This window comes from Cygnus olor, chromosome 17 (genome assembly GCF_009769625.2).
Source record: "Cygnus olor isolate bCygOlo1 chromosome 17, bCygOlo1.pri.v2, whole genome shotgun sequence".
NCBI lineage: Eukaryota > Metazoa > Chordata > Aves > Anseriformes > Anatidae > Cygnus > Cygnus olor.
In genome coordinates, this window is record NC_049185.1 from 14,360,955 (window position 1) to 14,387,963 (window position 27,009).

Consider the following 27,009-nt stretch of genomic DNA (forward strand, 5'->3'; position numbering starts at 1 on the left):
TTTGTTTTAATAAGATTTTTGTTTACTCCTGTTAAAAGGGTATTTGAATCAGATGCTAATGAAATTCCAGCTAGGATTAGATAAGTAGTTTTTTCCAAGGCTGCTTTATTACAGAGTTCCTCATTAATCTTATTATTATTATTCTGTGCTCTCAATTAATTGACATTCTGGTGAAGATCAGGGCTGCAGAGGTGACCTTTAGACCGTGGCAAACGGCAGAAGCTGGAACGAGCCCTCGGGCAGAGCAGCCCTTTGCTGGCGCTGCCGCCTCGCTGCGAGCACCACGGCCATCCCGGTGCCCACGGGATGTACCAGTGCACCCTGCTTTAGTAGCAGTGATAGCAGGGCAGGAAAACTACAAGCAACCGTGTAACACCCGAGGGCAGCTTTAACCCCTACCAGCCGAGAGGGCAGCATTTCCCTGTTAAAACTGTAGAGGAGAGGGCTACGTTGCAGCTTCACAGTGCAAGGTTCGCGAGCCAACGCCGAGCTGCCAACCTCAGGAGCCGTCCTTATCCCTTCCTGAAAGACGTCTTGCCTGTTACCAGATTTACTGCAGATAACGGCGTCTGGCACACTTAGCTGTACAGGATCGTCCGCAAGAAGAAGATGTGAAAAAATTGCTGTCCGGAGCCTGGGAAGGCAGATGCCTGGAGCTGGGTGGGAGCTGGGTGCTGCCTCGTTCTCACGTCTGTGTTACTGATTTCATCCATCACCTCGGTGTTACCAGAAAAAGCTTTAAAAAATATATTTATTTTTCCTTTACTACTAGCGATCTGGTTGTTGCAGAAATTATATAGTATAGAAGAAATCTTTAAAGCCAAAAGCTGTCAACATCTTTATTTCATAAGTAATTGCTGGTTCCTTTTATCTGTTACTTAACGCTATCATTTTTTTAATTCCTGCTTTCTGTTCTTATTTTTACGTGTGTAGTTAACTGTGCTTATTGTGCTTTTCGTCAGTTCTGCTTGAACTTCTTAGAACTACTGTCACTTATTCAGTGCTGCTTCTGTCAATTAGTTTTGCTATTATCTGAGAGCGACGGTTTCTGGCTAATAATTTTTCACTCAATCTCAGAACATCAGTGAAAGAAGAGATAGGTATCCTTTATGCTGCAGTGGAAGTGCAGAATCCACGGATATAATGGGAGGAGAAGCAGAAATGCTGGTAGTGTTGAGCGTGCAGCTGTCATTGGGATTGCCTGGGCTCGGGACAGCGGGAGGACGCGGAGCGGGGCTGTGGGGACGGGCAGGAGGAGCACATTTGCGTTTGAAGTCATGCCATGAAAGAGTTTCTGTTTTAAGGTCAGTTGTTCAGAAGTGATAGAAATCGGGGAATAGGGCTTCTTCCATGAAGAATTTAGCCACAGTCTGTTGAATTCTGTATAACATTTGGAGGTTCAGATTCCTCTGAGCAGTGCTCATGACTGGGTGGTGCAGGTTCGGATTCTTTTTTTCTCTATCAGTACAAATTGCTCTCCTGGCTTGGCAATCTGTTTGCTTCTAGGCTTCCCCAGAGACTTTTCCTTAGTATCCCTGTCCTCCAGGCTCCACAAGGTTTCCATAAGGATCAGGTCTGTCTTTTGCAGTCTCCGGATCCTTCTTTGTGCCTAACCGTCAGCCTCTGACCCGTTATCCCTGGAAATGAAGTTTTCTGCTGACCTCCCATCCCATCCCGTGGGTTTGTCTCCTCCAGCTGCCTCCACAGCTACGCAGCTGAGCGTGTCACAAGCTTACGGTACCCGATCCTCCTCCTGGTTTGGTTACAGCAGATCTTCCAAAAAACCAGCAACCTTTCTTTGAAGGGACATGGTCCTGTGACGCAGCGCCTGTTCTGCTGCTGTCTGATGGCCCCCACAGAAAGGCTCGGGGTTTGGGTTCGCCACCCGCGCGTGGTGACATTCGGCATTCCTTGCTTAATGAGAAGTGTGTCTTGGGAAATACTTCTTAGTGACTGTGTAACGTGCATGTGCATCTGTGTGTACTGTGTGCCTTAATATGTGTGTGTGTAAATGCTCCCAGTCGATGGGTTCTTGAAAGGAAGAAAGATCTATTTTTATGTCAACCTAGCTGTTATCAAACAGTGCTTCTTTACTGGGAATGAATTTACTTATTTTTCCTCAAAAGGTAATGGTGAGTAGCTGATACATTAACTATCTATAAAGGTTTCTAACTTCTTGTTTTGGATGTCTCTATTTTTTTTTTTAACGTAGCAGTGCAATTAAAAAAAATAAATGTCTTAGTGAGAAGAGGTCTGTCTAATGCGGCCAGCGTAAGCCTGTTATTGTTCCTTGTTCCCTGTCCTATTGAACAGGGCCAAAATGTTTGGAATGGCATTGTTGAAAATTTGTGTTGCTATATTTTCACACCCCTCCCACAGTTGTCTTTGTGGGTTTATTTTGTTTGTGGGTTTGTTTGGTAAGGAGCCAGTAGCTGGGAACACGCCAGGGATTTTTCTTTCACTGCATTCATTGCTGTTTGTGCCACTCTTCAGCCTCTTAATTACCCGACTGTAATCTTCTTTGGTTCGTTGTCCAAATAAAAGTTCAGTCTATTCAGCACTATTGTGCTCTGTGCTGCTTATGTTTCGATCATGTGTAAAATAAGAGTTAATGAGTTAGGTTTAGGTCCATAAGTGGCACCGCTGCGTGCTCCAGAAATACACAGTTTCTCTTCTCGGATTCGCACCAGATCGGGTCTATGCCACCTTTCCCGTGCAGACAATGGGATGCCAGAAAATTTGTGCTCTCTAGCGAGAACAACTTGCGCGCGTTTCAGGGCAGAACGTGTCATTCTCTGGCGACGAGCGGGCCGGGGTGTGCTTGGTTTCCAGACGGGCGGCGGGGATGCTCTGGGACTCCGCGGGCACTGGTGCCCTGCTGCAGCGGGGCGGCTCGCTGGGACGTGCGGCTCGCTGCCTGCCCGGCTGCGGCGCGGCGGAGGACAGCCTCATTGAGAGCCCTGCCAGCCAAAGAGCAACGAGACAGGCGTTGAAAGCAAGCAAACAAAACAGGCACTGTCATTGCAAATGGCTGGCAGGGAATAGCAAACTGGTTTGGTTTTGTTTTTTGGAAGTACTCAATTGTTTATAAAATATTTCAAGAATGATTCTTTTTGGTGGGAGGAATTAGAAAGTTTGCAAAATCTTATAAGGGAATCTCTTAATTGGATTTCTTTCCGTATTTAGAGAAGAAAACCCAGTTTGTATGATCTTCAAAATAATCATCCTAATCAGCTAAACGAGTATTGGAGTTGTCTGGCCATAATCCCTTGTTTGGTATCTAATTATCAAGGGGTCCCCAGGAAAAGTAGCTCTGCTAATAGGAAATTTAACTTGGGATCCACGTATAGCTAGAGGGGCTACCAAGAAGCCGATAAATCTTTTAATTATGCATAAATTAGACCTTTTGTTTGCCTGATCAGTGTTGCTTCTTTGTCCTCTGTGACTGATGCTTCTGAGTAGTTTGTTACTTGTTTTACTCGGGTCTCTGACAGCATCAGATGGTAGTGAGTGGAAAGAAAGGACACGATGTTTGTGGCTGGCCCTTAAATGCCCTCCTGTGTGCCGCAGCAGAGCTGCTGCATAGTGCTGAAGTGGGCTCTGTTTTTTTAAAAGATGGTACGCTGTGGAAAACGCGAGGTTTTGTAGGTGGCTGTAGTATTCCTTAGCTGACCACACAATGATGTGCTACTTTTTTGGTAGGATAATTTTGCCATAAGTTTAAATTACAACGATGTTTAATTAAAAAAAATAAATAAATCTGTTGGGCATAACTCTGTAAGTGGGAAAGGGTGTTTTATATCTTGATTTGAAGTTTACTGAAGTGGTTCTGTTCGGTAATGCTTTTGAAACAGCCAGTTTAGACAGGGGGCTTGGAAGATACCTTGGAATAAAGCGGCACTTTGCTGAACCTGAACCTGAGCTAACCGTGTTAAGCCTGCCTTCGGGAACAGAAGGGCTGCTCGCAGCGAGCCTGGTCTTCGGGGTCCTTCGGGTGCTGGCCGGGAGCCCCTAGGGGTGCGCAGCGTGGGTGGAAAGCCGCGGGTCCTGCGGAGACACGGTGGGCTGTGGGCACCCACAGCGTCTCGGCGTGGGCAGCAGGATGTGGCCGGCAGCACCCAGCCCGGCCCCGGTCGCATCCTGCTGCTGCCTGGTGCTCCGGCTGGCAGCTTTATGGCCTTACCTCCAAAAGTTGGGTGCGACTTGAGTGAGCACGTAGTAGTGCTAAATAAGGAAAGGTATTGCCTGCTGAAATGGGCTGAAAGCACGCGCAGTTACAGCTCCAGGGGGCTCGCAGATACCCCACGCAGGCAGCGGTGACAGCGGCGCCCATCTGCAGTAAAAGGAGGAGAGCAGGGGCAGCAGATACCCCTCGGCGAGCGGAAGGGCAGTGCTTCCAGGGGACAGGGCTTAAAATGCTCATAATGGAAAGTATTCATCAGCAGGCTGCAGAGGTCATGCGTTAAAGTCCTTGCGAAGGAGCTATAAAGGTGCCGATGTAACTTACTGTGCTGTAAAATCCATTAGCGGTAATGTTAACCAGCAACTGTAAAACGAGAATGGAAAAGTAGCTGGTTTTTATCACTAAAGTAGGTGATTCTAGTTAAAAACAAACAAACAAAAAAGCCGCCATGGATAATACCGGGTTTTGCTCTGAAAAAAACCTCCAGGATCTGACGGGTGAAGAGGAATGGAATATTTCCGTGCGTTATGTAAACATCTCATAAAGTCCTCAGCAGGTGGAAATTGGAATGTGCTTTAATATACCTCTGGGAGACGAGAGAGTTTTACGATCCTTTTCTGTTCAGAGTGCTGTAGACTCGCTTGATAATTAATATCCCTGAGCTGTGGCAATTAGGGATATTTACACAGGTATATACAGTCCATCAAGTTACCAGAGGTTTTCTATATCCTTTTTTACAGGTTTTCATGGTAATGTTACATTTTTCTCTGGGAAAAAAAAAAAAAAAAAACTTTTTTTTTTTTTTTTCAGGATTTTTGCTTTTTAAAGACTATTGCATGAATGAAATCGATGAAGCTGTCCCTCAGCTGAAGTTTTACGAAGAGGTAAGCTGCCTTTGGCTGAGCTGCGGGGCTGGGAGGGAGGCAGGGAGGCTGCGGGAGCCGTCCCGCTGCTCGCAGGGCAGGAGGGGCACACGAGGCCGCACCGTGCCCTGGGCTGTTCCAGCTTCAGGGTGGGATGGTCGATTTGCAAGAGACAATGTCGTGTATGGTAACACTTGGAAAGGAGCAGAACTATCATTCTAAGCAGGTACAAGAGACTTACAAGTAGTAATCTAACTATTGCATCCACTTGATATGTCCAGCTTATGTTACGAGAGTGGTGCAGGTGATTTTTTTGTCTTCTTATTGGGCAAATAGTCAAGATTCAGAAAATGGAGTATTTGCAGGAAAAAATTGCTTAACTTCTGGCAGTGGTTTTATCTGCATATTCTGCAACTTTGTCTTTTTATTAAACACAAGTTAGCAAGGCGTTTTAAGAGCTACTGCTCGAGTTTTTAGAGCAGAATCGTTGCAGTCGGACTGGACCTACCAAAGCCTTCCCCATGCCCAGCCACAGGGTGCCTCTTTCTTCGTAGCATCTCTCCGGATGGAGGATGATGCCCTGCTGTCTGGAGCCGATTTTGAGAGGCTTCCGGGGCTTGTAGAGAAGGCAACGGAACTGGAGTGCACTCTCAGGTGCTTCACGCCTTCTTCTGGCATCCTTTGGTGCCTAGAAAAGACAGCAAACTACAGCTGCCCGTGGCATTGCTCGAGGGGGCTGGTGCTAGCTCCTGGCGTTTCCTGGGCATCCTCCTGGCAGCACAAACGCCCTGTCGAGTCCTGCAGGTGGGAGAGGGCACCTCCGAGGAGCGACCTGCCGGGTGCCCGAGGCAGGCGCGAGTGCCGGAGGCGGTGCTGCAGCAGGGCACGGGAAGGGCTCGTGGCACCTCTCGGGGGGCACGCAGGGCACCAGTGGAGTCCTCCCGCCCCATTCCCGCCCCGCTGGCTGTGTGGCACGCGCAGTGCAGGGCTGTCGCTAATCCTATCGCAGGTGCTGGTCCTGCTTAACACACGCACGCGTGCTGTTGAAATACAGCCTGTATCGCTCTGTATTAATTAGAAGTGCTGCCTGAGATAACCTTTTGTCTGGATTACTATCAAGCTGATGAGTTTAAAATACCTCTTGCTAGTGGGCTAACAGCACAAAATAGGGTAAGCTGGTATCAGTTTGGAGATAAATCCTTAGCGATACGCTGTGCCCCCACTCAAATTAGATACTTGCTTTCAGTAAAGGGGGATTTTTTTTTCCTTCGTTTCCATCTTTTTATACGCTGAAGGTATCACTGTCATAAGTAATCAAAAAGGCAAGTTGTAACAGATTGTTTAGCAAGATATTTTTAGCTACCTCTTTATCTCTGAAACAATTTGAAATTGTATTTTTAGGTTATTAGCAAAGTGTTGCCTAAAAAGATTTTAAATGCTTTGTCATGCACTTTTAGAAAAATCCTATTAAAGATATTTAAAGAGAGGTTCATTGTGTTTTCTACTGTGACATACTGGATTCAGAAGCTTTTCTTTTTTTTAATATATTTGATTTACTTACTGCATTTATTACATGTAAAATAATTTGAGTACATTGCTACATTAAAAATCACTTGATGGAGAAGGGCTCCGTACTCCAGGGATTTCACATTACTGCAGCTTAAGTCACGATCAGGCATTTAAGTGGATGAGTGATTCATCCAGATCGGTTTCAAAAAAAAACGAAAAAAAAAAAAAAAAGAGCTTCAAGGTGCTTGAAAACTAACACGTTCTGATTTCAGAAGATACTTTGTCAGATGCTTCTTGAAGGTGAGCTGAAGTTCACTGGGGAAGCGCTGAAATCCGCGATGGCACTGTGCGGTACCTCTGGGTTGAGCGATGCCGAGGGAGCTGCAGCGAGCAGAGGCAGCTTGTGCTTGTGAAACCTGACGGCGTCAGCGTGGCCGCGGGGTGCCGTTAGGTGCCGTTAGGTGCCGTTGGCTTAAAGCTGAATTCTGGAGGGCAGCAGGTTGCGTTCACGTGAAATGCGTCAGGGTTTCTCCGGTACTTTTAATTATTTTGAGGCACTGCATTAATTAAAAAAAAAACATTTCTTTGGCAAAGATGTTTTGAATCATTTTAATTATAAAACGATCCCAAGGGGGAAGTAGTCACAGATGGCGAATTGTGGTAGAACTGTTGCCTTATCGTTGTCAGCAAACAAGAGGACTACAGCTGGAAAAATACTGGCTTAATTACGGTGTTCCACCTTCAAAGGTAGATCGCTCTGAGTTTGTCACGTGGAGACCTGTTCAAGAGCTCATCCTGTAAGTGGAGCAGCTTCTGAATGATAGAACAACAACAACAACAAAAGTTTATTGTGAAATGGAGGCAGAACACTTTTTTTTAAATCCTTACTGACCCTAGGAAACCCTGGCACCGGGGAGCGTGACGGTGTCCCAGCCGCCTTACTCTGCGAGCTGGCCCCGTGGGACCGCTGCTGCTTCCCACGGGCGCGCTGAGTGCTCGTCACACCTGCAGAATCCTGGTGTATGTTGTGAAGTCATCTTCTCACCACACGCAGGGTTCAGGTGCAACCCGTGGCTGAGCTGCGGGAGGCCCTGAAGCACACTTTGTCTGCTCTCGGACATCGGCACCGAGCGTGCCGTGGGCACCTGGAGCAGGGCGCAGCTGGGAAGGGCTCGTCCTGCTCTGCGGTGGACATTCAGAGCATCGAGCGAAATAATCTGAGAAAGGGTCAACGCTCCCGAGTGTTACAGGGCAAGGCCAGTGCCCTCCATCCGCGAGCTGAGCAGTGGGAGGAAGACCTGCGGTGGTGCTGCTGTGTCTGCTCGGCCCAGCTGCGCAGGGGCGTGCGGGGCAAACACTAAGCGGGGGGAACTCACTGCTGCAGCACAGCCCTTCTCGGGTGGAGAACACAGAGCTTCGTAGGAGTTTTAGGCAAATGAGTTTCCTTGCATAAAAAAAAAGAATTAGAAGGGAAATCTAACGTCACTCGTAACTATGGTATTGCGCGTGGCTTTTCCTTATGAGTTTCACCTAAGAAGACAATAAAGTGAAATAAAACTTCAGCCAAAGCAAAGTCCTGTTTTTACCAAATGAGCGAAAAGCATTAAAAATGTGCTCATCTGATGGCTCCTTCTCTCTGGTATTGCAGATAAAAGAATATGAGAAACTGGATTCTGAGGATGAGCGTTTGACCAGAAGTCGGCAGATTTACGACACTTACATCATGAAAGAGCTCCTGTCCTGTTCACATGTGCGTATCCCCAAATTTCACGCTGCCGTTTGCCTGGCTGGAGTAGCTTGACAGCAATGAAAATGCAAAATAACTGCTAGTTCATTCAGAAAACAATTAAAACTGCTGCAGAATGGATTGTTTCTGCAGGTGCTAGTAATGCTGTGGATTTCAGTTTGAAGCCCGTGGATCTGGGTTTGGCTGAATTCAGCGTGGGTTTTTGTTGTTGTTTTTTTTTCAGCAATGAAGTGTAAAGTGGTGGTGTGTGCCACCAAGTTTGCTTAACCTTGGTGGTACGCAAAGGAACTAGTTGGAGATTTGTATTTCTTTAAACTAAACCTCTATTGTAAAATATGGTAAAATGAGTGCAGACAGTTTGTGGGCGTAGGTGTGCGTGTGTATGCGCACTTAGCGTGCATTAACCTGTCCCTCCCAACCCACAACATCCCTGTGCCCCCCAAAGCTCGAAGAAATGTGAGCTGCGAGGCTCTACAGAGCAGTGGAGCTGTTGATCTCCGATATCCCTGAAAGCCCAGAGCAAAGTTTTATATTGTGTCTAAAACCGATCACACAAGAGCTTTTTCTCTTTGAATTTGTTTGATAAGCAGTCTTTCACGCTGAACTAGAGACAATGCACTTTTTAGCTGCAATATGGCAAGTTAAAGACATGGGGCTGTGTTGTGACAGATCCAGCTTTGACAGAGTCAATGAAAGCACGCATTTCCTCCAGCTGAAGCCTTGGCCCACTGAGCTGTATTTAACACTTCGACTTGCTCTTATCTAAAAGACAAATTTGCAGTGTGTTACTCTAGTCGTGTGGTTTCTTTGGATGAAGGGTTTAAGCAGTACTGTTGTTAAGCGTGCATTTTTGGCTCTGTAGTAGTGAAAAGTCCACCACATCTCTTTTATCTAGAACTGTCCCTGTATTTGTTTTTTTTCTTTTTTAATGGATTTGTCAAAATAGCATCATTTAGCCTTTTCTCTTCTCCTTTCTTCTGGTCTTCCCCACTCCTGCCTTCCAGCTTTAGAATCATTGTTTTCCTGCATCATTTTGGAAATTTTACAATAATACACTTCAGAGAAGCTATATTACATTCATTCTAAATTATGTATATTTATCTTTTCATATGGTTAAACAAACAGTGCTGTAAACCGTAAATGAAACATTTCCAACTGTGTTGATAATCTTTGTTTTTCTTTTTCCAAAAGCCTTTCTCGAAACAAGCTGTAGATCATGTACAAACACATTTATCCAAGAAACAAGTGCCAGCCAGCCTTTTTCAGGTGAGGTTAAGACTGTCTGTTGAAGTTTTCGTCACTTATTTGACAGTAAGTGACTTTGTGCATAATACTTAAGAAGACAATAAAATGGTACTGGTAAATATTCTGTGTAATAGTGATACTAGTACGTTTCGCTATGTTGAATAAAAATTATAAATTACTCTTCTTTGTATCTAAAACATTTGTAAGCACAGTTATGAAAGCTTACTATACCTTGGTGTATGAACAGAATAGTTTTCAAATTTCTGTAATTTTAAGCCATTAAATGTTTTAGAGTAAATCACTTTACATCAGGAAGATACACTTCTTGTTAGCATAAACCAGACTGTATAGTGGAGAATTTGCCTTAATGTTACAGTAATGTAAAATCTTTGAAAACATTTTTCCTGTTTCTTTGATTTAAAGATATATTTATTCATAGTTGATTAAAGTGAGGAATTAAGCATTTGTACTAACTTGCTTGTTTTGGTCTTTCCACAATACAAAATCCTATCAAAAGTTACCTTTTAAAACAGGAGTTTCTCTACCATTAAAATTTTGGTGCTTTTAAAAAAATATTTCTAAAATTCTGAATTGTTAAGAGAGTATAAGATTTGCATATCCTCTTTCGTGTACAAGAAGAAACGCTATCCTGGCTTATTTGCAAAATTATTCACGTTTTATGATTTTATTTACTTTAGAAAATGAAGAAATGAGAAGTGATTTTTTTTTAATTGTTGCAGCTCTAATACAGATTGGTACAAAACAGGAAATTCAGATTTCTGCTAACTTTTATAGTTAGTTGCATTAAACCAGTTTGTTTGTGCAGATAATGAACCTCATCAATCATGGGATGCATATAAGCTTCAATTTCTTTGATGTAGATCCTAAGTATTCTTATATATTGCAAAAATGTGCAGATTGCCCCTGCCTGATTTTTCTTACTGCTCAGTGAACTGTTTTTAATGTTGCAATTAGGTGAACTGACAAATTGATAACTACATTGCAGGAGTTATCTCTCACTGCTAATTGGGTTGGGATTTGAGATCACTGCATGCCATCACGCCTCAAGAGAAAGTATTTCTCCTTAGAAAAAGTCACTCGTGAACTGAAGGTGCTGACTTCTTTCTAAGGTCTGAGAGGAGAGAAGCACCAGAAAGATGAAGTGTGGCAGCAGCTCTGGGAAGCACAGGCTGCACAGGAGTGACCAGGTGTTCTGTTCAAATACCTAAAAGAAGAACTGTACTGTGACTGCTTTGTAGAAATTGTTGTCAATAGTTACGTGCTGTACAAAGGGTTCATACAGCTCCCCACAAGGGAAATGTTTAAGGTTTTCTAGCTCATGAAAATATTTTGTGTTTGACTTCAGAGCACCTGCTCAGACTTGGAAAGCTAAATGAAGCTTAAATGCTTCACTTAGCCTTATTCACGGCAAACAGAGTAAATGCTGTAGTTACAAAGGGCTGATGTACAGTGTGGAAGAACTCTTAGTAGCGTATAGAATTAGAGTCACTGCAGATTTTGCAAGCTAGACATTGGCTTGTGAACTTCAGAGGTTCTCAAAACTTGGCATGTGAATTGTGTGTATTGGGTAGGGTTGCATAATCAGCTTGTTGTCTACTTAAATATTAAATGTGTTTCTTAATCCTTTTTAGCCATATATAGAAGAAATTTGTGATAGCCTCCGAGGAAAAATATTTCAAAAATTCATGGAAAGGTATGAATGTGACCTATTATGTGAACTTTCTACCTACTGTAGCAGGCAGTCAGGTCCCTTGAGTATTGCTGTAAAATAAGGCTAAAAATGTTTAGTAACCTTCATGTACTGGTTACTTAGTGTATTATCAGTAGGCTTTGCAGATGACTAGCTTTGCTGTATATCAAGATTAATGTCAGGATGTATCAGTGGCAAAATTTTATTCGTAGATAATTCTGTTGCTCTGTGTAGCAGTAATAATGGATTGCAGTTTGAGCTTAAAGTTTTAAAAGCACAGAACTGTGTTGTTGTGGGAAGATCTCAGGAGTAGCCATCTCTTGTGTGTGACCGAAAGACCCAGTATTTCTGTTTGGTGCTGGAGCACCTTGCAGTTAGGCAGAAAAAGTCTGGTAAGGAAAAGAGGCATAGACCTTGGTCAGCCGAACAGCCCTCTAATGCTGGTGGAACTGAGTGTGTGTGCAGGGTCTGTAGAGTTCAGCTCCCATCCAACTGCAGCCAAATACACTGTGTAAAATGATGTGGTGGTCTTCTGCAGTCAAATGGAAGTAACTGTAAAAATGTCTCCATGGAACTATTGTTTCTTACTTTGAAAATAAAGACTTAATTATTTATGTAGGAACAGGAAACTATTTTTGGTGACACCTTGTGGGATTTTTTTCCCCCCATTTTAAGATAAACATGGGTTTAAAACATTCCTCAAAGTATATAAAGGTTCATTAACATAAATGGAGCTGCCTCTGTTTTCTTATAATTATCTTTGTCTTTATATAATTTAAATGTTTGTTAGGTCCAATTCCTATAATTATCTGTCTCTTTATGTAATTCGATTGTTTGTAAGTTCCAAAGTTAGTTTATTTGTTTTTAAAAAATTAAAAACATGCTGAAGGAGAGATGTATAACATACTGAGCATTTCCAATTACAGCAATCATCTTACCTGATAGCTTTCTCTTATAAGGATGTGAAGTATTAAATCTGTACTGCCTCTTTTTGGTGGGGGTAAGATTGCAGTCCTTAAAAAGGAAGGCTGTCATTTGGTAAAGATCACAACATAGGTAATCGCAAATTTTATTTTCAGTATCAGAGTACTGACTTTTTCTAACTTTTAAACCTTTTTTTTTCTACAGTGACAAGTTTACTAGATTCTGTCAATGGAAAAATGTGGAGCTAAATATTCATGTAAGTACTTACACGTATATTTATCTTGTCAAAGGCAGATATAAGAAAGAAAACGATCAGTTTTGAATACTGCTTCTTAAAAGGCCTTATCAAGAAGTACAGTGAATGTTACTGATCTGCTGTTCTATTCTTAGATGTGTAGTCCTCACAGTTCCTTTCTGGACAACCCTCCTGCCTGTCTTGGTTAATAGCTTTATGATTTTTATAATAGCTGGAAGAAGCTGAACTGCTTGAATTGCTTCTTCACAGCACCACGCCACCAGTCTCCTGTTTCCCACAGCTCCAGCATTGTCCCCAGCATGCCTTACCTTAGCCTCTGCTTTTGTCCCTATACACTGCTCTTATACAACCGTGTAAGAATAGCCATCCTCTTCTGCAGGCTTCATTATAAGACTGTCAGTCTTAAGCAAGAGCAGTCTCATTTGCCTTACTGTTTGTTGTACTCCACACAGTATTGCTTGCAAGTATGTTGAAATAAAAACAATAGAGCTCCTTTTCCCAAAACAATAAATGCAATATAAATATCTATAGTTAAGGCTCTTACTGAAAAACTGGTCTGTTTTTTTTTCTTTTTTTCCTCCCCTGCTTACAGCTGACCATGAATGATTTTAGTGTACATAGAATAATTGGAAGAGGGGGATTTGGTGAAGTGTATGGTTGCAGAAAAGCAGACACTGGAAAAATGTGAGTACATACACACTTTATTTTAAAGATAGCTGTAAACTCTGAACTATGTAAGGAAATCCTTCCAGTCATTTCTTACAAAATCACTGCAAAGCAGTGTCGAATTACTGTATATTTCCTCCTAATTAAATTTTATCCCAAGAGGTTCAGATTTCTGGATCATCTTTAAGCTTTGTTTGATATTTGATCCTGTTATGTGCCATGCAGCAGGGCTTCGGTCTGGTGGAGTTCTTAAGCATGTCCTTCATTTAAATGGTCTTGTCAAAATTAATGGAGACTGCACATGTGTTTAAAATTAAGTATGTGCTTAAATGATTTCCTGGATCAGAGCCTAACAGTGCTGAATGATATTTTTGTGGAAACCGTGGTGACTGTGTGAGGTGTTATCTCTCATCTGCTGAAGGTTGCTGTTCACGCAGCAAATCCTATCACCTCGTTGGTGCTAACATAGTGTTAGAGGATGACATAGGAATATGACCTCAGTGTTGATCAGTCTGTAGGGTCATGTCTGGGCAGGGACTGAATATGGTACTTTAGATCTGTGTAATTGCATAAGTTTCTGCTCTGATGAGCGCATGTTTCACTGGCAAAAGCAGTGATGCTTGATTACATTTGGAAGAACATAGTTCCAGTGTTGGATTTTGTTTAATAGAGCTCTTGGTGGGAACTCCAAGATCAACTCTGTGTTTAATTTTTTTCTTTTTCTGGTCTTACCATTCACACACTTTTCCTTATCAACAGATTTCAATTTCTAGACATTATTGTCCTATTAAGTCCTGTTCTGAACATCTGGGCATTGATTTAACAAATTGTTCTTGATGTGTTTTTTTTTTTTTCTTTCATCTTGCTCTTCTCCTAGCAATTTTAGTCCAGGGACCATCCTTACACATTTCTATTCTACATAAGCATGGTATGTTTGAAGCACCAAATCTCTGCAGTTACAGCTGGCTTCACTGGCAATTGTGTGTGCTTAGCATCCTTGGTAATAATAAAATTCTGAGCTATTAACCAGTGGAGGACATCTTAATGTTGCTGTCACGCTCAGTATTTTTGCAGTGACCTCTCAAGTATTTATATTAATACTACTACTAACAATACTGTCTTTATTCTTGCTTTGGTACTTTTTTTTTTTGGTCCATGTACAATTCATTAATTTGTCGATGTACAAAAATAAACATCTTATTCAGCTTGAGCCACACTGAGTAGGCATCCACCCTGAAGAGGTAGTTCTCAGGTTCCCAGCCATTTTCATGCCAAGTTTTGCTATAGCAGGAGGTGGATAAACCTTGGGACTAGCAGGGGAAGCAAAGGACAGTTTTTCTCAGGTATAAATAGGGTAAAGGAAAGTGAAATGTGGGAAAGCCAACCTTTTTCAAATCTGAAGTGAAACCTTAGATTAGGTTTCTGGGTAGAGGTTTGGTTTAGTTCTTTCTTAATCCAAACCTGTTTACCCATCCCTAATCCAGATCCCGTCCACTCTAGATGGCTGCCTCTGCTGCACTTACTGCCTGCAAGGAGCTTGGGAAGCCACCCCTCCAAGGTAAATGCCATCGGTGTTTCACTAACCCACAAAGATACACCTGAGGCTTCTTTCACATCACCTCCTTCAAGGACATGTAGATAGGGGCCAGAGATACAATTCAGAAAGCAGTCCAAAGGGAGAGGGACAGCAGCGCTTTGTGAGCATGTAACTTGATAGAAGAATGAGATACTTGATTTCAATCAGCCTGAAACGGCCCCAGTCATTCACTTGGAGCAGTGACGTCAAAGCTAAGTAAAGGGTAGCGTGTGAAATGTTATTTATAGTCCTCGTCTACTGACTTCTCAGCAAGAGCACGTGCTGTGAATAAATTCCCTGTTTTAGAAACTCCAGATTCCAGTACGCTCACTCTTCACTCTTCCCCACTCACAACACATGCATGGCAAGTACTGATGTGGCTTTTTTGGGAGCGCTGGTGGCGAAGTGCAGAGCGAAGGTGATATGAGGCCCTGGTTCTGAGCAGAGCTGTCACAGCATAGGCAGTCGGTAGCACTGATGCAGTGCTGCAACATGGTATTCTCCTGAGCTTATTTTAAAATGAATGGCCCTGCCCTAAAAATCCGTGGCTGCCCATGTCTAGAACTGTTCCGTGGAGGAACATACCTGTCCTTCTCTGCTGTTGGCTGATAGTAGGTTCACCTAACGTTTTGAAAAAAATACCCACAGACTGTATTGCATCCTACTCTTGTTTGACAGTTGTTAAGGTAACATTGGTTTTTGAGCAAAATTGCATTTCTTTTGTAATAGATTGTAGGAGAAGATTAAAAAGCTTGCTTTCTTATATCTAACATTTTTGGGAGTAGAAAACATGCTTTAAAAACATAAACATATAAAAAAAACTCAGTGTGTACTCAAGATACTGCTTTCCTGGTAAAGTTTAAATTGTAAGAATTAAATAGAACTGCGATAGGGTCTCTCTTACTTAATTCATGCTGCAAATCCTTGCTTGTAGGTATTGAAAAATGGGTATTTCATATGTAATTCCTATATCACTGTGGTTATTTGGACACAGAACTATTTGTCAGAGCACATTTGTCTGTGAGGAGGCTTCTGTTGAAAATGTTTTAATTCTGTGAGATTTTGGAGCTTTTTTTGTTTAGCCATGTAATGATGTGTTCTTAGTACCATGCTGAAGTGTTTAAAGAGCCTGCTTGCAGGATACTTAAAATAAGCATTGCATAATTGCTAGTGAATAATACTGAGTATAGGAGGAATTTTTTTTTGGTGCTTTTTCTGAATGGTTAATATTTTCAGGTATGCAATGAAATGTTTAGATAAGAAGAGAATCAAGATGAAGCAAGGAGAAACATTAGCCTTAAATGAAAGAATTATGCTGTCTCTTGTCAGTACAGGAGTAAGTACTCATTATTCTTATTTTTTTGCATATGATATTAAAACTGTTATGTATAAAACATATTTCATCAATTCAGCTTTGTGACATGCAAAAGTTAACCTCCCCCCGGAAACCTTCCCAATGATTCTAGCAATGTGTCTGAAGTAAGGATGAAAGAGCAAGCTTGTGTTCCTCACTGGGTGCTTATAGAAATGAGCATCTCAGGTGAAGAAGGCTTGAGGAGGTTCCCATTTCTCTCTCTATCACTTAGTTTTCTGAATGTATTAACATTCCTTTTGCAAGTATTTGTATTTGAAACTTTTCCGAAACATTATTCTGTCTGTAAATAAGATTTCCTTTTCTGCTGTAGTTAGATAATACTTTTGTAGAACACGAGATGCTATTTCACAAAAAAAACACTTCGGTTACAAGTTCTTCCTCCTTTTCCTGTGTCTCCGATGTTATCTTACCCAGTTTGCCCATTTTGTTTTTATCTACTTCAGCCAAGTAGCTATCAAGATGTAAAAAGTAAGTCTGCCCATCTAGCATACAAGTCTATTTAAAATTGTGTTACTAGTGTGCATAAAAAGCAGCCCCACTGGCTGTAGTTTCAGCAGACTGCGCCTCGCTGCCCGCAGAAGAGGAGTTCAGCAGTGTGCTCAGACACGTGCTCACACAGCTTTGGAGCACGCTTTGAAGTGCCAGAGCCTTCTGAGTACACCGGCCTCATTAAACAAAACTTGAAATCAGCTCGTATCACCATGGTTACATGTGAAGTTGGTAAAAAGGTTAATTTTCCTCATAACTGTTGTGGTGTACGAATTCAGCGTTCGGTTTGCAGCTTAATGTAAACACATCCCCTTTTCCCAGCCTAGTTGAAGCACGAGAAGGAATTGCGTGTGATTTTGTTCTAGACTTGTTGGACAACAGGTGTGCAATTGGCATAGTGTCTGCAGTGCAGGAGGATTTGGTTTACGAGACAGCAGAGAGAAAACATTCTGCTTTACTCACAGAGACACGATCAGTATCTTGTGGAGATTATATAAATCCTGATTTGGGTTCTGCATTATCCAAAGGATTAGTAAATGCTGATTCCTTTTTTTTTTTTTGAAATCTCACTTGTGATGTACTTAGTTTGATGTTGTCCTTTATGTCCACCTTTAAGTGCATGCTCGGCATCCTTGGGGTCCTGTGAAGTTGAGGGAACCCATGGGTCTCATGGGGCCTGCAGGTGCCTTCCCCAGCAGGAGCCTGGGCCTGCGCCCCCATTGCTGGTGGCTGCAGAGGGAGCGCTGGTCTGATGGCCCTGGTCTTCTGCAGACCTGGCTTTGAAAAATGGAGTCTTGTTTTTCTGGGTTTGCATATCAATACAGAATTCTAGTTGCTAAACAGTGCCCTATTATTGTCGAGTAAAAGCACTGTGAATCTGACACCACTTGGTGCTTCTCAGCCTGCGGTAGGCACCTGAGGTCCTTTGTGGTGCAGACTGACAGGAGAGCTCATGGCATTTTTGTCCCTAGAAGGTTAGCTTCTGAACTTTTCTTGCCACTCGTCAGATAATTTTCCTCTACTGTTAGAAACACTCTGGTACAGCACATCCTAAAACAGAAATTAGGGAAGGTACACATCAAGGTGTCATCGTGAGGTTAGCTTTTTCCTCACTGCAAAGCTCCGAAAGAAGGACGAGGTGGTTGTTCACGTGTCCCACATTAGAACCTCCTCCCCTGCCTTGGCCTTGCTCTGGAGAAGGGCAGGCGTGCACTGACATTAAAAGGCATTTCCTTCCACATAGAATGGCATTTACATTTTGTATGAGAATGGAGACAGAAGAAGGACTGGAGAGTATTTATTTGTTCTTTTATCTCTGAAATTAAGCATTGGAACAATTTCGTAAGAGCTGCGCTGGGTTTATCAGTCTGACTTTTTTTAGCCCAGTTAACTTTTGTCACCAGGGATAAATTGCAGCTTGAACAGAGGCGTTGGCAGCCCTGAGAGCCAGTGGGGTGGAAGGAATTCTGTGGTGGAGACTAGAGAAGAAATCTAGGCAAATTAATAATAATCATCTTACTTCAATTAGTGACTCTGTTGCTCCAGTACCGAATGTAAATTTCCATGTCTAACGATTCACAAAGAAAATGGTTTGCGAGGCTGATAATGGTGGAGCTCGTTTGCTGATAGGAGAGCGCCTAGCAAGGCATTTAGCAACAGAAAAGCAAGACAAGCAGCTTGTTGTTCTGGTAAGCATCATCAGCTCGTTAGTGACTTCTTTTACATTCTCAGAAAGAGAGCTTGAAAAGAGATTTTATACAAAATGCCATCAATTCAGATTAGATACACCTAACCTTGCAAGAAATGCTCTAGCATTTTGGATTTGCAGAATGAAATAGTTATGAAAACGGTAGAAGAAGATGATTCATTCCGCTCCCAAGCGCAAGCCGTCGGGTTCGCGTGGCGCCCGCCTTCCCCAGTGGCAGGAGTTAGCGCTGCCCAGAGCAGCCGGGGAACTGGGAAGTTCATTTTAGCACAATTAGTCACGTAACTGGGAATCCAGATGTCTTTGCAAAATACATAATAGCAGCTGTGCAGATTACACATACGTCTGTGTAATCATTTTTGTTAACCCACCTAAGATTTTGGCATTGACAACTACTTCTTGAACAGGGAGCTCCCAAACCCGAGTACATCGTGGCCGTGTTGTGACAGTAGCTGCTCACAGAGATGGTTCAAACCATGCGGCCAGAATCACGACGGACACCTCTGTGGGGCGCAGGAGCTGTCTAGCAGCACAAAACGGGGGCTCTGCCTTGCTTGGATTATCCATGGGTGTATTTCCTTTGTCATCGACTCGTGGTGTAATGCAGATGAACTGCTCAGGCTTCTCGTTCCTATCCTGCAAGACACAGGCCCTGTCTTCCTCTCCCATATTGACTTTCAGTCTGGAGGCGTGAAAAGCACGTTGAAGTTCTTAGAAGACAGCGTAATCAGGAAAATATTTTACTTCCTGTTTTAAGAAAAAATTGTTTCTGTAATACCCAGTATTTACCTAAAATTCAAAAACAGGAACATAGAAGTCGATGAGACCACTCCTGCTGATGGACTGTAGGAAAAACAACTGCCAGAGGTGCTGTTTGTGGAAGCGGGGGTTGTTCACGAAATCCTTGGCCAGAGGGCACAAGGTGGTGGTGTGGGCAGCCCAAGGCACGACCAGCAGCCTTGCAGGGCTGGGGCTCCACGCTGCTCTGGGGCTTTGAAGCTTTTCAGCTCTTTTGGGGCTCATTTGACAAAAAGAAGGCTGGATTCAAGGTGGCGTTAAAGGGATGATAAGGATAAGGTATGTGCAGCAAAAGTGGACAGGCTGAGTAATAATACAGCTGAGATTGAGAGTCTTTTTTTTTCCCCCTGTGAGGGGAGGTACCTTATTTTTGTATGTACCGAGATTTGTAGGAGTCTTAATTATGCTCGAAATGTGGAATCTGCCCCCCAAATCCTGTTAGCGACTCAAAGGGCCACCTGTCGGAAAGGCAGGTCTTCTCCCCGCACCAGAGGCACCGGCCTGCACATCTCTGAGAGAGAGCAGCCACCATGGCGCGGAGCCGCTGCTGCTGACCGCGCCGCTGTGCGCTACGAGCGGGCTGTGCCTGCCTGCTGCAGGAGTCAGAACCAAAGGTTTCCTTCTGAAGCACGGGCTGGTACGCTAAGGTCTTTCAAAGATTACATACCTACAATTTAAGATACACACTCTATTTTTTTTTTTTGCCTTCCCTGTGATTTATTACCAGAAATTTGTCGTCTGCGGTTTTTGGACTTAATCCAGAATTGTTTAGATATAAAGAACTGTTTCCACACTATTTTTAATCTACACAATGTTGTCATACTGTTATTTATATTTTTCACAACAGAAGCTTGAGTGCTGCTTTGAAATATTATTTTATTGGGAAATATCCTTTATTGCTTTATGTTTCATTTTTTAAAAATACAGTTTTTTATTTTTATGCTGGGAAATACTCTTTTCAGTGGCTTTTCTGTCAGAAAAATATGGCACTACTGCTATTTTTTCTCTGTTAAACAGTGAGAGGGTAGTGATTAAATTAGGAAAGCTTACAGAAAAATGAATTATGCGTCGCATTTACGCTTGCAGATTTTTTTTTTAAAAAAATGGATTCCATAAAAATCTAGGCATATCGTCTTCAGGGATAGGAACATCCTTTTAGTTATATATTTATTTACTTGTTTTATGTTGTTTAGATTATAATACTAAATCCTTTCGGATGATTTGATTGCTCTGAGGGTTTAGGAAGCCTGCTTAGGGATGTGTCTGAATTATCCAGTTAATTCAGAAAGCTAACAATAATTCTGCTAAAGCTTTTGCTCCAAAGTTAAGTCATAACGCTGCTAGTCTACAGATATGAGCAATACAACGTTTATAACAAGAAGTGATATCTTTTATTAGATGCCATGTTGTCTTGCCTATAGTGTGCTTGTTTCTAGGACCATTTAGCAGTCAGGCATTTTCCATGCACTTTTCTACAGGGCTTCTCAAACGTGTGCTCACGCTCAGCAGCGTTGTACTTGGGACGAGGATTTGCACAGTCAACAATAAATCACAACGGAACAAAGTTTGGTTTGAACGTTACCGCGGGGTCAGCGCACAAGATCTGGGAATCTCTGGGGATTAAAGACAAGCGTGTAAAGCTTTCTATTTAAATATACTGGATGTTGCCTTACGAAAGGATGAACTGAGGTGAACCGTCCCGGGGCTGGTGGGGATCCTGCCGCGCGGCTCCGTTATCAGTGTCCCAAGGCCACCGCGCTGTGCTGCTTCTCAGCTGGAAGGAAACGAGTTCCTGTTCGAGATTCCCAGAGCTTTCACTATCAATACTGCAATAATTAACACATTGTTTCAGTTATGTTAGGTCAAATTCGTGCTTCCTGCATGGCATCTGGCTCGTCAGCAGTTAAGCTCGTCTTCCTGTCGGCTTCTGTGGTTTGGGGTCAGACCTTCAAATATCGGTTTTATGGTACAGTTTGCCAGGACAGCACAGCTGTTCTTGAAGTTTTTGTTATAGAATGTCGGACCAGCTCTGGTTTCTTAGGGCTTCAGAGAAAGGATCAACAAGGTAATAGCCATCGCTATTAATTAGCTGCTTGCATCAAATACAGACCTAATGAAGAGAGGAGGGTCTGTCAGCTTCCTGCAATGGTTTCTTGCAGTGTGCCTTCATTATAGGTGTACAGCTTGCTGAGCAGATGATTTGCAGTAGAGATGTTTATCCAGCTGTATTTTTTATGGCTGCTTGTATTAAACATCCGTGTGAATTTGGGCTAAAAATCATCAAGAAGTAGAAGTGTAATCCATGCCATCCCTCCCTGTGCCTGGCTGATCTTCAGGGACGTTCTTAAATCTGCACCCCCACGTACTCGCTTTCTGTGCATAGTGCAAGCCTTGTTGTTCTTGCTTCCATCGCATTACATACGAAGCAGAGCTGTGATTTCCTTCCTCATGTGTTTACGTTCCTTTTAATCATCTGCTGCAAACTCTGCTGGAGAGCTGAAGGGAAGCAGACGGTGGGAGGAGGCTGACCGTCACGTTTGTGCAGCTCTCAGGGAGGTTCAGCAGAGTGGACAGAGTGTTACTAGCGTAGCTGCGTTTCATGTATAGGCAAGGACAAAGTTCTCTTTCCTTGGGGATTTTGTGTGCGATGCAACTCAGATTCTCCATCAGCGTTCCAATGGTTGCACGTTCTCCATGCAGTCATGGGAAGTAGTATCCTTTACACTTCATGGTCTGAAGCTTGTTAGCTTTAATGTATATTTCATTGAGTATCTAGCACAAACTGTGGTAAATGCTTCCAGAATACCCCTAGCTTCTGTAGTTGGAAATCTTCAGAAGATGATGATGCTACCTGCAGTTTGTAAGTCTTCGCCTCCTCATAGCCTTTTTACTTTCGTATTGAAATAAGATAGCAAAATCTTAAGATCTCTGTACTGTAAGTGAAACATCACAGTACCTAGATGAGTAAACAAATGGCTTTAGAAAATTATTATGAATATTAGCAAGTATCATAGCAAAAATATCACGTTTACTTTTAGCTTCTCTAAGTAGTAATTTGCTTATTATCTGATTAAAAACTCTTTGCTCCTTTTCTTCTAGGACTGTCCTTTTATAGTGTGTATGACCTATGCCTTCCACACCCCTGACAAACTCTGTTTCATTCTGGACCTGATGAATGGTAAGCAAGGTTAATGAAGGTGATGACAGTATTACAGAAATATTGGCAGGAGGACTGGCTGAGGTCATGAGGAGAATGAGGGGAAAATAAACTGAGGTGCACAGCATCAGCCTGCGAGCTGGAGGCATAAATTGACCTAAACCAGGGCATGTATAGAGCAGACTGAAAAATCTGTTACTTTATAGCATTAACAGATTTAAACAAAGATATCAGAGAAACTAGTAGGTTGGAAGCTTGAGGAAATGATGGTCATGTGGAGAAATGTATGAGGAGATCAGGGACACAGCTTTCAGAATAAAAATAAAAGGACTGTTATAAGGAGCTCTGCAAAGAAGATAGATGGGAGAAGCATTCATCTCGAAGGAAAAAGATATCTAAAAGCTTTAGCATAACTGTTATGAGAAGACCCAGGGAGAGTAATCGGCAGTGTTGAGAGAGAGGAGTTACTGTGGGACTTACACTCGAACTGTGGCTGTGGTTCTGTGGTGAACACCTGAAGATGGAGCACCTCGGCACCTACCGTGTTGCAAGGATGGAAATTTAACTAAGAAACAGAGCTCAGATCCTGCAAGTAATAGACTGGCTTTGGTGTTTTGCAAGTGAGGATTCTCACTAAAATCTAAAGAGTAGGTCAAATTCCAGTTGATTGTTTTAAATCAGCTTGACTGGAAACAGTTTTCTGGGAATATTCTCTGTTTGATGTGTTGATGGTGTGGATTAGCTCACAGAGTGACGTTGCATTGTGCCTGTTCTTTGATTAGGAAAGCGTGAAAACATCCCAGCATGAATGTTTGTGCATGCTAATTTATTCAGTTCTCCAGAAACCTGTATATGTGACTGCATTTTACTTGCTGTGGAAATCCCTTGCCTTAAGACTCAGTTGCTAGATTAGTCACTGACTGCAAATATGTATGAAGTAAATGCACTTCTAAAATGGAGCTTCAGATTAATCCAGTTTATTTATTAAATTTCTTGGGTATTTTGTCACCATGTGTAGGTCTGGTCTCTTTGTGTTCCATGAGGTATTAGAACCTACAAATGCTAAGCTGCTCCCCCCGTATCATGCTGTCTGCCAGTGAAACAAGGTTTTACAGTTCTTCTAATTGCATATCAATTCTTTTAATTTTAGGAGGAGATTTGCACTACCACCTCTCCCAGCATGGAGTATTTTCTGAAAAAGAAATGAGGTTTTATGCTACTGAAATCATCCTGGGTTTAGAACACATGCACAATCGCTTTGTTGTATACAGAGACCTAAAGGTAATCGTTAACATAGGGTCTGCATCCACACAGGTTGTAGCTGGATAGCAGCAAACAGCCCAGACTGCTGAGAAGTGAAGTATCTTATCTGAAATCCGTTCTTGGGAAGAATATGAATTGTTTGCTTACCTTTCACTAAATTTTATAATAATTCCTCAACAAAGTTTTAATCCATGCTCTCATCCAGTTTAACAGGCCTGGGAGATGCTTCCTCGTGCCACAATAAATCCCATGCACAGTTACTCATCTCATTTACCATCTTAATGATGCCATTAATTTAGAGGTATACTCAATTTGTAAAACCCCAGAAAAGGGAGCGTGTGATGGGAGAATATTAGGGAGACAGTGGCTGGGGAGCATTTCAATGGCAAATGGGAAGTTGAAGACTTCTGGGACAGGTGCATGTGGGACAGGTGTCAAGGAAAGTGGGGAAAAAGTTTGCACAGAAAGAACAGAATTGTAGATTGTCAGTAAAGGTTTTGAGAGCTGCACACAGACCTTTCTGTCAAGAAACAAAAGCAGTGTAGACTTGAAGCCAAAATGGTTTTATTCTTTCACATGCCTTCTGTTTCAAGCCGTCTGATTTTTTTCTCTTCTGTTATTCTTCAGTATTTTGTAATATCCCTATGAAGCTGATGGTAGTACTCTGTTAGAATGTAGATTTTATCTAGAAAGTGTCTGTTGTGTTCACTTTGTAAGTTCTGTGTTTTTTTTTTTTTTTAGAAGCAATAACCAGCATGTATTGATGTCTGAAAAATATCAAGCAGTAACCTTTCTGTGTTTATGCATTTCTAGCCTGCAAATATCTTGTTGGATGAACACGGGCATGTAAGGATATCAGATCTTGGGTTGGCCTGTGATTTTTCCAAAAAGAAGCCACATGCTAGTGTGTAAGTAGTATGTATGGGGGCTTTGCTGCACATATAATCGTTGCTAAATAAATCCTTTATGTGTCTTCATTATTTAACTTTGCCTAAAGGAAAAAAATAACATTTGTGTGGCACAGGCTTGCTCTATAAGGCGGCTACGCTGGATACTCTGATAGGGTTTTTCAGACTCCTCTTTCTGTTTTCCTGCACAGTTGTAGCAGCTGATGTGTAGGCATGGCTGGAAGATGACACATTATTTCGAGATGATTCATTGTTCAGAGAAGATAAGAACCTGACTGAGTTAAAGTACCAGATTGTTTTAATTGTCCTAAATGGATAATTAAATATTCTGAAACTGACTAAAAAACAAGATTTGTTTTGCCATTCTCTTTCTGGATTTTTGTTAGATCTGAAGGCAAATTGTGTTCCTTTCTGCCTCTTGGCATCAGATTGTAACTGGGAACTGAATTTCTTGTGTTGTGTGTGGATTATCTGGCATGTCTTATTCTTAGGTCCTCATTTGCCCCAGTTTAGTCTCAGGAGTTATGCAAAAAGGAAAGCGTCATCCTGTCATATCTTAAAAGATTTGCATCTCACTGTAGCTGCTTCAGTTTGCCTTATCATTTCTGTTTTCTGTTGTTTTGTTTCAAGATATATTCTCAAGAGATTGATATAAACAGAAAACATGCATATGTATGTATGGCCAAAGCAAAAGCAAAATAAAATCACGTTTTACAATATATTTTTAAATGAGACTATCTTACTGAGAAAATGCAGCTTTTTTTTTTTTTTTTTTTTACAATGGTAGATTTATTTGTAATTAAAATTTTCCTTTCTACTTCTCAGAGGTACCCACGGGTACATGGCTCCAGAGGTGCTCCAGAAGGGAACAGCATATGACAGCAGCGCAGACTGGTTCTCGTTAGGCTGCATGCTTTTCAAACTTCTGAGAGGGTGAGTGAAGTTTCATGTCACATCTGCTTTTTTCTTTCTTTTTTTTTATTTTATTGCGTGGGCCTCATCACTGTCTGTCCCCAAAATACTTATATGCAATATAGTATATTTTATCTAAAACAATATTTTACTGTTGTCCCTGCACATTAGATCACATCTGCACATGAGATTAAAGTAGGCTTTTTTTGCTTCCAAAGCCAACAAAACTCAAGCCCTGCTTCCTTTAGTATGTACAGGTTTGGGGCAGTGAGGAAGGTAGATGATCTGATTTGACTTCTACTGATAGCAATTTACTCATCTGTTGACAGTAACTAAGCGTTTTAGATGAATATGTGATTCAGTGCTTAAATGTACTTAGCAGCCCTGTTGAATTAGGGACTTCATCACAGGCTTAAGACCTTCTTTTAAGGTGAAAATCCTTGCTGCATTGTTCCCTTTCTAGCATGATACTCAATCTTTCCTTTTTTAGTGTTTGGATACGTTGTATTGTGTGGATACTTTCAGTTTCAGAATTTGGCCATGTTGGTATACAAAAGTTAAGATAATTACAGCTTTGTCAACTGTTACCTTCTCAGTAACTCTGTGTGTGTATGTAGAATTTAAGACTAAGGGATTTATCTGAACACTCAATGAGCAGTGACTGGCAGGTATGTGTTGAAAATAGCATCCTCAGTGTTAATGGCAAAGCAGAGATAATCTTTAAAGATTTTCCAAGTGCTTCTTTATAAAGATTGTTCATTAGTTAAATTTTACTGTGTCCTTGCACATAATTAATTATAAGCTCTTGACCTCTGTACATCCCAGACACTGTATAAAGGAAAACAAGTTTGTGACTTCTGAATGGAAGTAGAGGGCCTTATCAGTTAATGTTAACTGTTCACAAAATAGGTTAAACGTAGGTGTGCAAATAAATAAAGCAACGGTATCTAAGTTGGAAAATAAAGCATTTATAAGTCTAGATGGCATCACACAGCTATGAGCAATATCCATCTCTGTAATCTCTCACTGAAGAATTTTGTAGGCAGCAAGACACAGAACAGTTCGGGTTTGCTGGGAGGAGAAAGGAGAGCGTGTCATGCAGAGGACCACTGTGGACTCCTCAGCTTTTCTTCTGAGCCTTTCGTTTGGAAAGGGTCTAGGCACAGGGGGCTAGGGCATCTGGCTGACCCTGACATGATTCTTCCTTCATGTAATTGAAGTTGCTTGATGAGAGAAATAGCACCTAGAGATAAGTGATCCAGTTTACCATGAACACTTGGGCTTGCAGGGTGGGGATAGCTCAGTCTTTGTGGGCTGCGATTCTTCCTGACAGGGATGTGCGGGGTGCTGTCAGTGCTTGGATGGAAGCCAGAGCATTATTCACTGAGAACTATCCTCCTTAATCTGTTCTGGAGCCAATTAAGCAACTTGCATCCCCAAACGAGGATTGGGCACATGGTGCCATTTCTTGGTGTTTAATAAGTTAAATCTGGCAGAAAATCCTGCCCATAAGTCCGCAGTGAATCATTTGTTTCCCTGATCTGCTCAGAACCTCGTTGTCAAAGTATATGAGGCTATCCGGCCTCATATTACGCCATTTTCTCTTGCCTTGTTACCTGTCATGGTTAAAAACAAAACTGAAGGTCTGCTCAGGCCATCAGATCCATTCCTTAGTAATGATTTTGAAGATAAATGGGAAGTAACTCCTGAGTAGCCGGTCCT

General features: G+C 42.1%; 1 protein-coding gene across 1 annotated transcript in view; it reads left to right on the top strand.

Moving 5' to 3' along the window:
• GRK3 (G protein-coupled receptor kinase 3) overlaps positions 1 to 27,009 on the top strand; it is a 69,920-nt gene that overhangs the window by 27,619 nt on the left and 15,292 nt on the right. The window contains exons 3-13 of the mRNA XM_040577286.1: positions 4,994 to 5,067; positions 8,204 to 8,305; positions 9,494 to 9,568; positions 11,200 to 11,261; positions 12,387 to 12,438; positions 13,031 to 13,122; positions 15,917 to 16,016; positions 22,147 to 22,225; positions 23,355 to 23,485; positions 24,281 to 24,375; positions 25,201 to 25,308. Of these exons, the coding sequence (XP_040433220.1) occupies positions 4,994 to 5,067; positions 8,204 to 8,305; positions 9,494 to 9,568; positions 11,200 to 11,261; positions 12,387 to 12,438; positions 13,031 to 13,122; positions 15,917 to 16,016; positions 22,147 to 22,225; positions 23,355 to 23,485; positions 24,281 to 24,375; positions 25,201 to 25,308 (970 nt within the window). The remainder of the gene's footprint in view (positions 1 to 4,993; positions 5,068 to 8,203; positions 8,306 to 9,493; positions 9,569 to 11,199; positions 11,262 to 12,386; positions 12,439 to 13,030; positions 13,123 to 15,916; positions 16,017 to 22,146; positions 22,226 to 23,354; positions 23,486 to 24,280; positions 24,376 to 25,200; positions 25,309 to 27,009) is intronic.